The following is a 13,517-nucleotide window of genomic DNA, read 5'->3' on the forward strand; positions in this document are numbered from 1 at the left end:
TCTACCTCCAAATCGATACCGCTCTAGAGTACAGGCCTCGGTGTAACGCTCATTCCTTCAATGATAAACGCGAATCCGACCATCACCCCTGATGAGACAAAACCGCGACTCGTCAGTGAAAAGCACTTTTTGCCAGTCCTGTCTGGTCCAGCGACGATGGGTTTGTGCCTATAGGTGATGTTGATGAGGACATGCCTTACAACAGGCCTACAAGCCCCCAGTCCAGCCTCTCTCAGCCTATTGCGGACAGTCTGAGCACTAATGCAGGGATTGTGCATTCCAGGTGTAAATCGGGCTATTGTTGTTGCCATCCTGTACCTGTCCCGCAGGTGTGATGTTCGGATGTACCGATCTTGTGCAGGTGTTGTTACACGTGGTCTGCCACTGCGAGGACGTTCAGCTGTCCGTCCTGTCTCCCTGTAACGCTGTCTTTGGTGTCTCACAGTACAGACATTGCAATTTATTGCCCTGGCCACATCTGCAGTCCTCATGCCTCCTTGCAGCATGCCTAAGGCATATTCACGCAGATGAGCAGGGACCCTGGGCATCTTTCTTTTGGTGTTTTTCAGAGTCAGTAGTTTTCATAACTGTGACTTTTTAATTGCCTACCGTCTGTAAGCTGTTAGTGTCTTAACGACCGTTCCACAGGTGCATGTCCATTAATTGTTTATGCTTAATTGAACAAGCATGGGAAACAGTGTTTTAAACCCTTAACAATGAAGATCTGTGAAGTTATTTGGATTTTTACAAATGATCTTTGAAAGACAGGGACCTAAAGAAGGGATGTTTCTTTTTTTGCTGAGTTATATATATATACATATGTATATGGGGGTTTGGAAATGATGCAGAAAATTACATTGATGGAATCTACAATCTACCTGCACTATTAAAGCTGAACTACCCCCTAAACAATTGTTTTTTATAAATACATATATTACAAAAAATACCCCCCCACCCCACACACACACACACACACACACACACACACACACACACACACACACACACACACACACACACACACACACACACACACACACACACACACACACACACACACACACACTCACAGAAACCTCTCTCCAAGCACAGCTGCCACATGTGAGAGAATGTCTGTGTGAAAGTGTTCCAGAAGGGAAAAATCACTTCAGCAGGGCACAGGCTGGAAGGACACACACACACTCACACACAAACACTCCAGTGGGAGGAATGGGTTGGAATGTTCCATGCCGTTTTCCCACGAGTGTATGGGAGTGTTTGGCATGCCCATGCCCACATTGGGGGACACACATACACACACAGACACGCACACACACCACAGTGGCACTCTACAACCATGACTGTGACCATGAGTGGTTGTCTCTGGTCAAACTGCCCTGAGGGACCATGTTCACCACAGAAGACCACGACCTTAGTTTTTGGCAGTGGTAATGACAATTCCACCCTAAAGGCCATGGAATGAGATGGGACAGAGATTGTGAATTGTCAACTGTTGATTGGAGTGGGGTTTATTTCAGAGCTCTGTGTAAGAATTAAAGTGAAGGCCAATAGCAGCAAGGGGAGGGATTACACACAGAGAAAATATTCATATAGATATGTATACAAACAGTAAGAGCACCAGAATGACATGATGGGGAGGTGTGTCTATGTTTGTTGAGGTTCTGGGTGGGTTGGCCTTGGCGAGTGATGGATGTTTACCCCTACCACATGCACACACACACACAGAGACGAGTGAAACAGCACAGCTGAGATGATTAGAGCCTTGTTAAAACCCCATCAACCGCACCTCCTTCCCTTCAATCACCCCTCCTTCCTACCTTTCTCTCCCTCTCTATCGTCCTCCAGCTCCTGCTCCTTATCCTCCTATCATTCCCCTCCATCCTCTTTCTCTACTTTCATTTGTCTCTTCTCAGCCATCCTCTGTCCCCTCCTTTGTTTCTCCTCTCCCCTCCTCCATGTTCCTCTACTCTTTTCTCCTCTCCATGGTCCTCCCTTCTCTCCTCCTCTTCATTCCTTTATTATCATCTCTCTCCTCCTTTCCTCTGCAGAGGAAACACAAATCACCAGCCGCTCCAGAGCACTTCCTCTAATTCAGAACTCTCTTCCTGTCTGAGCTCACTTCCTTTACGTTGCAAAAGCACCATTGCCCCTCTACAGACACATTCTCTCTCACACACATGCCCACACACACACACACACACACGCACACACACACACACACACACACACACACACACACACACACACACACACACACACACACACACACACACACACACACACACACACACACACACACACACACACACACACACACACACACACACACACACACACACACACACACACACACACACAGCCAACGTCTCAAATCAGCTCTTGTCTTGTCTTTATCACATTTGCTTCCCGACGTCACATCACGAGAGAACACACACAAACACTCAAACACAATCATGTTCACACACACATCCTACTCCACGCTTCAGACAAAGGGGTGTTACCTTCATGCAGGTGTATTCCCAGCAATCACTCACACACACTCTTACACACACACAACGGATAATCGACAACTGATAAATGGGTTATGTATGTGTGTTTGAGATGAGCAGATGTAGATGGAGGTCAACAGCAGTTGAAGTAGAAGTGCTCTTCATAATGACAGGAGCTGCTTTACAATCACCCTTATCCATCTTCATGCCTCCCACTTCTACACAGCCCCCATCCCAAAACAACACGCACCCAGGTGAGCAGGCAAGTCAGGGCAGGTGTTTGGCCTCGTCAAGCTTTAGCGGAGCACTCAGGTGTGTCGCCCCGGGATACAGAATTCTGAACTACCCTCAGCAGCCACATTCTTGGGTTGTGTGTGTGTGTGTGTGTGTGTGTGTGTGTGTGTGTGTGTGTGTGTGTGTGTGTGTGTGTGTGTGTGTGTGTGTGTGTGTGTGTGTGTGTGTGTGTGTGTGTGTGTGTGTGTGTGTGTGTGTGTGCGTCCGTCCATGCATGTGTGTCACATTCCTATACGTCTATAGGCTCTGGTGATGGATATCGGATCCCGGTCCATGTCGCTCCTACAGGAGTTCTAACCCAGAGATTAATGCATTTTCATAACAGAGGTCTACTGCTTAAGGTAGAAATGGCAGTAGACTTGCTCTGCTCTTGCTGATCAGAAACTTGTTTGTGTGCTGCCTAACCAATGGCTGTGCTTTGTAGGCCTACAGTGGCAGTTCAGGAGGAGAGTCAAAGGCTTCTTCCGATTTTAGTTGTTGATTAGGCCTAATCCAAAAAATGCTTACGCTTGGACTAACCTATAGGATATGCTTTGCTCAGTTTGAGAAGGAGAGCACGAAGATGTGAAGGAGGACTAGAGGTCAATTTGACAGCTTGCTACTACTATAATTCATTTTATTAAAAAATAATGTTTCTTTCCCATGATGTAGGCTTATTTAGCAGAATTATTCACTTCACAATAAGCCAGATTTGAGAAAATGACATTGTGGAGCTGAAACTTCAAGCAGCAGCTGCGGCACAATTAATCGGCAATGGACATGGTACTGAAAATAGGCACATTTGAGTAAGCAGCAAAATTAATTTAAACCGTTTTCATTTGAATTTACTAACGAGGGCTTTGTGTTGGAGCCTATTGCTTCCTATTTAAGAAATAAGAAGTAGGCCTACCTGTGTGACAGACTAAATTAGGCTATAGGCTGCTATATCCATAGATTTTTAGGTCATTTCCTCGACCTTCCATTTACTCTTTAAATAGCCTTCTCGATGTCAGTGAAGAGCTGCTAAGTTAAAACCAAGACTCAAATTGAGGGGTTATAAGGGGCCTACTTTTTATTATAGAAAAAGCACAGGCTTACCCCATGTTAGCTTAAGATTTTTTAGGAAAATAAAACGGATCCGATTATATAGGGATCTATAACAGCACTTTGGTCTGCGATGCTTTATGCTAGAAACAGCTGTTTCTTTGCCATTCAGAGGCTGAGCTACAACCTTCTATTACCAAGGAGACCAAAAATGTACTTACTTGGGAAGTAATCTAATTCTGTCACTATCAATTGATTAAGCTATTCACTTTCTGTGCAATAGAAGTGACCTTCTCTCGTTGGGTTAAGCCACGGAAGAAGAGTAGCCAGCAGTTTTTATGCGTCAGTAGGCCTACTCTGTGTGGGGTGGAAAGGTAGGTCCTACTCTGTGTGGGGTGGAAAGGTAGGTCCTACTCTGTGTGGGGTGGAAAGGTAGGCCTACTCTGTGTGGGATGGAAAGGTAGGTCCTACTCTGTGTGGGGTGGAAAGGTAGGTCCTACTCTGTGTGGGGTGGAAAGGTAGGTCCTACTCTGTGTGGGGTGGAAAGGTAGGCCTACTCTGTGTGGGGTGGAAAGGTAGGCCTACTCTGTGTGGGATGGAAAGGTAGGCCTACTCTGTGTGGGGTGGAAAGGTAGGCCTACTCTGTGTGGGGTGGAAAGGTAGGTCCTACTCTGTGTGGGGTGGAAAGGTAGGCCTAAGTTTTGAAAGTACAATGACGTCTCAGATTTAATTATTTGCAAACAGGGACAGTTTAGTTGCAAACAAGACACACTGATTTGACATTGAAGAAATATGATAAAAGGAACACATAGGCCTATCTCTCTGTCTATTCTTAGCCTGTAATTTTGGTAATTTGTGTGGTATTGAAACATATTTTGATAATATGTAAAATTACGTTGAATTTCATGAAATGGTTATAAAATGACTTTTTTATGACCTGCAAATACGATGATAGATTCATGCAATGCTTTTGCTTTTACTATAAAGGAGATCTTTCCATTCCTACTCTTGTCCACAGTGGTCTGTGAACCCACAACCTTCTGGCCCGCAGCCCTGTGCATGATCAAAATTCCTGCGTTGACATGTAATGCTTTCAGGACAAAGCATAGTTTATAAAACTGCATATCTAAGGCTCTGGTCTGTCCAAGAAGTGGGGGTAAAGGGTAGACATGTGCTCTCCTGTCCACCTCATGTTTTAATGATCATTTGGGGTACAGGGGAGGGTCACTTGTTTTTTGTCATGTGTTCAGGGGGGGTTTAGGTCAAATATATTTTGCTGAAGGGAGGGCCATCCATTTTCTTTTCAGAGAGGTCCGATTTTCTCCATGTAACCCTTATTATAAATAACATTCACTCCCTTACGGTCTGTGGTGTGGGCCTTAGGGGTGGGGGTGTAAAAAAAGAGGAAACTGTACGCAAGCTCACTAATTTAATATCTCTCTCTTCCACTCTCTCTTCTGTCTTTCTTTCTCTGGCCGGTCCCTCCCTACATTCCATGTGAGGTCTCCTTACGCTGACAAAGCTCTTATTGTGTCCCTGCTTCTGCCTAGTCCCCTCTGGGTGACACACACACACACAGAAACACTTATACATGAGGGTCGAGTGTGGACACCCTTCCCTCCCTCCCTGTCTCACTCCAATCACTCTCTGGCTAATCAATGGCTTAAATTGATCAGTTAAGTACCCGGGAGAGGAGAAAGCTGTCTCCAACAATGGAGAGAGAAACCTACACACACTTTAGAGAGTCACACACACACACACACACACACACACTTTAGAGAGTCTCTCACACACACACACACACACACACACACACACACACACACACACACACACACACACACACACACACACACACACACACACACACACACACACACACACACACACACACACACACACACACACACTTGGGCGAGAGTGACCTTTAGAAAGAAACCCCCCTCTGTCTCTGGATTCATCCACCACATGGCCTTTCTAACCTGTGTGTGTGTGTGTGTGTGTGTGTGTGTGTGTGTGTGTGTGTGTGTGTGTGTGTGTGTGTGCGTGCGTGCGTGCGTGCGTGTGTGTGTGTGTGTGTGTGTGTGTGTGTGTGTGTGTGTGTGTGTGGGAGCAGAGCTGAAGAGTTGCTTAATAAATCCTAGCCTGAACCCCTCCTCAAACACATCCATGTAGACCAGGAAGCTCTTGTTTTCATTGTGATAATGCAGGCATCACCCCTAAGCAAATAAAAAATGAATAATGAATCCAAATCAACATATGACAGGATGACTAATATTGGTACAGCTGAAAGTCACTGAAGCTAATCTGATATTTAATATGAAGGTATGCATTAGGAAACTCAAGATTACCTACAGTATATACTCCATGCGGTGGATCAACTAGTGCTTTGACTTGTAGAAGGATGGATATCAGAAAGATACCAAATTAGTTCTGAGTCAGCTGACCTATACGGTTTAGATGCCAAGTCACTCTGGGATAGACCAGACATTAGAGGATGGAAAGAGTGGGAGATGAAAGAAGGAGAGAGAAATGTGAGGAGGAATGGAGCGAGATTGCAGGGTGGAGATTAGGGAGAGGGGAGAGGAGGAGCACAAAGGGAGAGTCATCAGGGGAGAGACAAAAAAACGACAGTCCCTCAAACAGAGAGAAAGCAAGAACATTTATAAAGCATGAAAAGGGAATGTGGTTGTTTGGATGAAAAATGGGGTAGTAAGAGGTAGTCTGTATCTGTTTCTCACGAGGATCTATTCCCTCATATCTGACCAGACTCTGAAACTCCCCTCTGCTTCTAAGTAGAAACAGACTAGAGTGAGATACCACTCTACAATAGTATCTCCCCACTTGGCTATGCCTGTGGTTCCTAAATGGTACTCTGCTTAGACCCACCTAACACTATCTTCTGCACCACCAAGTAAACAAATGTTTGTCTCAAACTAGAAGAACCCCGTCTTTACCTTCAATCTGAGAAAAATATGGAAACACTAACTATTTCAGGAAACATTGCAACACTTTCTCCACAGTCTGTGTAGAGACAAACCGCTAAATTAGGTTTCTCTTCCTTCCACTGTTGTGATTGATGGTCTCATCACACGGACAATGTGCCGCTGGCCAGTCTGCCCGTCTCACCTTCATGCTACTATGAGAACATGGCTAGGGTGTGTAGCTCGTGAAGCTCAGGTCAAATTCTACATTCACTCTGGCTTGAAAAGATAAGGCTGGGTCAAAGGTTATAGGGTCAGGGGGTATGGTCTGATACACACTGGGGTTATATGGCAATGCTGTATGTTGTGTACCAGGTTCATGTTACATTAAACTCCACCTTCCCATATAGACTGACCCAGTTACCTGTTGAGAGAGGGAGCTTTATCTTCTGCACATGTCACCAACACTATCAGAATACCTGTGAACCGAGAGGGCGTGGTGTACCATACAGTATACAGATCTTGGATAATTCACGTGATCATATTCTGTATACTGTACACAACATTCATGCGTCAGGCACAGGCTTGCCTGCGCAAGACTTGTATTCAAAGCCATAGCCAATATTGGCATGCAGGGAGCACAGCAATATAAAATCAACAACCGTGTTCTTTGTGTGTTCAAAAATAACAAAATCTGCAATTAAATACGGATTACTGAGCTATAATCTGTCATTGTGCTGCTAAATGGCTCACTCAGGAAATTAACCTCTAAAAGAACAACGGAACCGGTAGTATAGGACTAGCCTACCGGTTAAAAAAACATTTAGGCAAATATAACAGAATAACATGTTATGAAAACGAGGTAGGCTATAAATAACATATAGACCTTGTCACGTGTAAATAATACACCGAAATAAACGTAAAACGAATAGAATATCAAGGTTACCGTTGTTGAAACGGTGCTGAGAAGCTCGGTCATGACGAGAGAAGATTCCAACACAAACACAAAAGTCCCCAAACTTTCTCTTTAATAAAAAATCCAAGCGGTTCTGCTGCTGTCACTTTCCTCTGAAACCTAGTCCAGGACGCATCACCGGCGCATTCCACCGCTGGACCGAGAAGTTCAACGGCACTCGCGGTTCTTCAGGAGAGAGACTTGATGCGCCGTCCTCACCCACAAACAAAATATACATACATACACATACACACTGAGAGGCTGGCCGTGTAGCGCACAGGAATGCACAACAGCTGGAACGGGACCTGGGAAGAACAGGGACTGGACAGGGGGCGCGCGTGTGTGTGCGCGTGCTCAAATGTACAGTCATAATGGGTAGGTGTTAACAGACACCTCTGCTTGACCTCTTCCAACTCCTCATCTCCTCCTCTGAGAAAGATATCTAAATTGTGACCTCCTCTTCGGATTGAGACAAAGTCCCCTTTACGCATGTAGCTTTAATGAATTAAAATCAATTCCCTTAGAGCTGCCCTGACTGCAACAACGTTTAGCAAACCTAATTACTTCAGTTATGTATTTCACTGCACGGTGACTAGCCTATTTCAGGGGGAAATAAAATATAATGACAATATAGTTCCTAATGTATCCTAACTCAGTTAGAGCTATGGTTAGAACGTTGAAATCCCTTAGCCTATACAGCTAAATGATTTTCATTCCCATAAAAAAAATCCATCTTCTATGTAACGGAAGCCTCAAGAGAGCGGTGGTAAAGGCTAATCGTTTCATCGCATACCTGCCGTCCGCAGGTGCGAAACGGAATTCGCCCTGCTATGCACTGGAGTACGCCGACAGCACGCGAATCTCTGGTGTTTTTTTGTCAATAGTCTGTACAAAACCCGCTCAATTTACGCACGCACATCGAGTTTCCCAGGTGGCTCGCGGTGGTGTGGCGCAAAGATTGTCTATTATATTGACAAGATATTTGAGTGACCGCTCTAACAATGGAAATACTTGTTCTCAGAGATGGAAGGCAGGCGGGAGGAGGAGAGATCAGTTGGGACAATTCTAGCATATGAGTGGGCAGATACGAGTGTGACCAACATGCCATAGGGATAGAGAACTCATCTTTGTATCTGTGCCATTATAGCTATGTGACAGCATGGGACAGAGCCATTGAGGCTATCTCCATTTTAAAGTAGTACATTTTCTTATTCTGCATTGACAGAACTCATAGGAATCCACAACCAGTTGACTACTTTAAAATGGTGCAAGCCCTCGATGGCAATGTCTGTGCTAAAATGGGCTATAGGCTATCCATGATGAGTCCTCTATCTATTTCTATGACAACAGGCACAACTCTGATATAACGTTTTTTTTTTCTTCTCCAAAGTTGCTGAAATGCCACGTGCATCCAATTATATCAGTGCATTTGCAGCAACATAACCATTACGAAACGTCTAATTCAATCAAATAGCCTAATGTATCAAATTAGCAATTCCATTTTTTAAACCAGATTTGACACTCTCATTGATCTCCATACAAAAACTCCTCACTTCGTGGGCTTATTTTCATGGACTGATTTTGGGAGGGGTAAAACCTCTTGCTTCACCTCTTCCTCTCTGTGTGGCAGGAGAGGCTACCCAGGATCAGAGGGGGCTATCTGACGCAGAGAGGACTCAGCATAAACAGGAAAATCCAACTGTCCCACACAATGGCACGAATGTACATGTGTAACCAATCACCCAATACATTTAAAGGTCATTGAATGAAAGGTCCCATCTTTTTTGTAATGGACAAATGGTTTTATTTTGGCAATGTCACAGGTCACCATGTATCCTACTCCTACAAAATATTCTCAATGTGAAGTGATTCTCCATGTTGGTCAAGAAGCCTTTTAGAGTTAATTTCCTGCAATTCAAACATTTTTGCCATGAAAAAGGTCCAGTTTTACAGGTTATTTCCTGCAATTCTACACATTCTGGCATGACTTATGCCATGTTAATATGATATCTGAGTGAGAACGACTAACGAAATGAATGGGGCTCCCCTTGATTGCAAGTTTAGATAGCTGGCTAGACTAACTTACCAACCTATAAAATGTTAGCTGACATATGCTAATCGAGTGAGCGTCAGTGACTGACATAAGATAAACATTCCTGATGCACAACCAATTGTCGAAATTGGACCTTGTGTATTCTACTTGTTATGCAGGTGAAGGAGGACCCAAACGCGACTTAACAGAAACAGAGTTTATTAATGCTCAAAACCGAATAACTGAAATCCTCTAGATAGTAGAGGGGAAAACAACTGGAGAAGCGGCCACAGACTGCAGGTCGCTTCGGGTAGGCGCAGGCCGTAGTCAACTGAGACACCTGCTCACACGCAGCGTCTGAAGAAGGCACAAAACACGACAGGACAGGGTGATACACAATCACGGCAAAAAACACGACAGGACAGGGCGAAACGCAATTACAGCATGGAATACAAAACAATATAAGGAACCGACGGAACAGGAACGGATCACAAAGGAATAAATAGGGAGTCTAATCAGGGGAAAGGATCGGGAACAGGTGTGGGAAGACTAAATGATGATTAGGGGAATAGGAACAGCTGGGAGCAGGAACGGAACGACAGAGAGAAGAGAGAGCGAGAGAGTGAAAGGGGGAGGGGGAGAGAGAGGGATAGAACCAAACAAGACCAGCAGAGGGAAACGAATAGCATGGGGAGCACAGGGACAAGACATGACAATAAATGACAAACATGACACTACTATTCTAACTCTTAACAGTAAGTTGAGACCCCAACTCTGTTCCTAATATATTACACTGAGTATACCAAACATTAGGAACACCTTCCTAATATTGAGTTGACTCCAATGCTTCCCACAGTTGTGTCAAGTTGGCTAGATGTCCTTTCGGTGGTGGATCATTTTTGATACACACGGGAAACTGTTGAGCATGAAAAGCCCAGCAACGTTGCTGTTCTTGACACAAACCGGTGCGCCTCGCACCTACTACTATACCCTGTTCAAAGGCACTTACATGTTTTGTCTTGCGCCTTCATCCACTGAATGGCAGACATACACAATCCATGTCTCAAGGCCTAAAAATATATTTTTAACCTGTCTCCTCCTCTTCATCTACACTGATTTAATGGATTTAACAAGTGACATCAATAAGGGATCATATCTTTCACCTGGATTCCCCTAGTCAGTCTGTCATTGAAAGAGCAAGGTGTTCTAAATGTTTTGTATACTCAGTGTATGTGTGTATATATACTGTACATAACTAAAGTATGTGGACACCTGATCGTCGAACATCTCATTCCAAAATCACGGTCATTAATATGGAGTTGGTTCCCCCTTTGCTGCTATAACAGCCTCCACTCTTCTGAGAAGGCTTTCCACTAGATGTTGGAACGTTGCTGCGGGGACTTGCTTCCATTCAGCCACAAGAGCAGTAGTGAGGTTGGGCACTGATGTTGGGCTATTAGGCCTGGCTCGCAGTCGGCATTCCAATTCATCCCAAAGGTGTTTGATGAGTTGAGGTCAGGGCTCTGTGCAGGCCAGTCAAGTTTTTCCACACCGATCTCGACATCCTATTTCTGTATCGACCTCGCTTTGTTCACAGGGGCATTGTTATGCTAAAACAGGAAAGGGTCTTGCAGAAAATGTTGCCACAAAGTTAAAAGCACAGAATCGTCTAGAATGTCATTGTATGGTGCAGCGTTAAGATATCCCTTCACTGGAACTAAGGGGCCTAGACCGGACCATGAAAAACAGCCCCAGACCATTATTCCTCCTCCACCAAACGTTACAGTTGTCACTATGCATTGGGGCAGGTAACATTCCCTGGCATCCGCCAAACCCAGATTTGTCTGTGGACTGCCAGATGGTGAAGCGTGATTCCTCACTCCAGAGAATGCTGCTCCAGAGTCCAATGGTGGCGAGCTTTACACCACTCCAGCCGACAGCTGGCTTTGCGCATGGTGATCTTAGGCTTGTGTGCGGCTGCTCGGCCATGGAAACCCATTTCATGAAGCACCCCGACAAACAGTTATTGTGTTGACGTTGCTTCCAGAGGCAGTTTGGAACTCGGTAGTGAGTGTTGCATCCGAGGACAGACGATTTTTATGCGCTACGCGCTTCAGCACTCAGCGGTCCTGTTCTGTGAGCTTATGTTGCCTATCACTTCGCGGCTGAGCCGTTGTTGCTCTTAGACATTTACACTTCACAATAGCACACTTACAACAGCTCTAGCAGGGCAGAAATTTGACGAACTGACTTGTTTGAAAGGTGGCATTCTATGACGGTGCCACATTGAAAGTCACTGAGCTCTTCAGTAAGGCCATCTACTGCCAGTGCTTGTTTATGGAGATTGAATGTTTGTGTGCTCAATTTTATACACCTGTCAGCAACAAAGCCAATGATTAGAAGGGGTGTCCACATACTTTTGTATATGTTATATATATATATCTTTATATATATATATATATATCTTTATATATATATATATATATATATATATATATATATATATATATTAAGGGGGCCGGGTGCACCCTATCAACCAGGGGCCCTTAGCGACCGCATATGCCAGGAGCCAGCCCTGATTTAGGTATACTCTACCAGAAATCAACAGACTTTGCATAACCTAGTTGTCCAGCCTTAACTACCAAGTCATCCTACTTGTCATTGAACGATAAACATACAATTGAGTTCCTGTAGTCCAGGTGGCTTTTTGATAACTGCTGCGTAAAGTTAAAAAAACAAATAGCTCTATAAAATATGTTGCTTAATAATTATTGTCCATTCTTTGGTAGGTATAGCAAAGATTGGCCAGTGTTTGAGTTCTCCATGGGGGCCTCCTCCCATCTGGAGGAACTGAACTTTCACAATGACATCATCGTAGGGAAACACAGACCCTGGCGGCAGAGAGATGGCCATGGAATGTTGGACAGCATTCTACAGTGAATTTCACAATTCCCAAGTGATTCCGTGGAGGGGCAGGGAGGGTGGGCACTCCACAACATAGCTGTTATGAGAGGGGATGCCGCTCGGAATCAGGGGCTTGTTGCCTTGTAATTCCATATAAACACGTTATTCAGACAAATCACAGTGTTTAGGTTAGGAAACACATTTCGGCTAAAGATTGTTGAGTGAAGTCTGTAACAAACTGTCAGTCAGAGAGAAGCCCAATGAGCGGGCTCTGCAGTAGTTACCCTTAGGCAAAGATCTAGAATCAGCTTATCCTCTCCTAACTCCTAACGTGATCTATTAGAGGGGAAACAGTTCAACTCACCACAGATCAGTGTCTGGGACAACTGCATACTGCTCCAGAGGGTTAGAGTGTGTATAATCCAGAGCGGTTTGGGTAGGTTCTGTGTGGTTTGGTGTGATTCCAAGCTCCATTTAACCAGTTCCATCTCAATATCTCTCCCTCCCTCCATTATCTCTTCTCTACACACAGTCACAGCATCATACTAGGCCATTACATTTGACACCTCTCATAATGAGTTAAATAAATACTGACACACAGAGTTAGGCCCGGAGTCCCCTGATCGGGATGTGATTATCATTGCCTGCCCTGACATCCATAACCTACTACCAAGGCCCTACGTCAGAATGCTCTTGTACCCACTGAAGCGAGGGTCCCTTTGGGGTCGAGAAACCCTGACTCTCCCTGGAGACCTGGGGAACTGACTGGGATCATCGGGACCAGAGAGAGAGAGAGAGAGGAAGAGAGAGAGAGAGAGAGAGGAAGAGAGAGAGAGAGAGAGAAAGAGAGAGAGAGAGGATGAGAGAGAGAAACCAGAACAAACAAATAACAGAGG

The 13,517-nt window shown here is 44.7% G+C and overlaps 1 protein-coding gene across 7 annotated transcripts in view; it reads right to left on the reverse strand.

Annotated features, from left to right (window-relative positions):
* The window catches only part of phldb2b (pleckstrin homology-like domain, family B, member 2b), a 59,158-nt gene extending 49,278 nt beyond the window's left edge, over positions 1-9,880 (reverse strand). For all 7 annotated transcript variants that reach the window (XM_046292586.1, XM_046292588.1, XM_046292591.1 and 4 more), the window contains exon 1: positions 7,677-9,880. In XM_046292586.1, coding sequence (XP_046148542.1) covers positions 7,677-7,709 — 33 coding nt within the window. In that variant the 5' untranslated portion in view covers positions 7,710-9,880. The remainder of the gene's footprint in view (positions 1-7,676) is intronic.
* Between the last annotated feature and the right edge of the window lie 3,637 nt (positions 9,881-13,517).

Source organism: Oncorhynchus gorbuscha, linkage group LG12 (genome assembly GCF_021184085.1).
Source record: "Oncorhynchus gorbuscha isolate QuinsamMale2020 ecotype Even-year linkage group LG12, OgorEven_v1.0, whole genome shotgun sequence".
Lineage (NCBI taxonomy): Eukaryota > Metazoa > Chordata > Actinopteri > Salmoniformes > Salmonidae > Oncorhynchus > Oncorhynchus gorbuscha.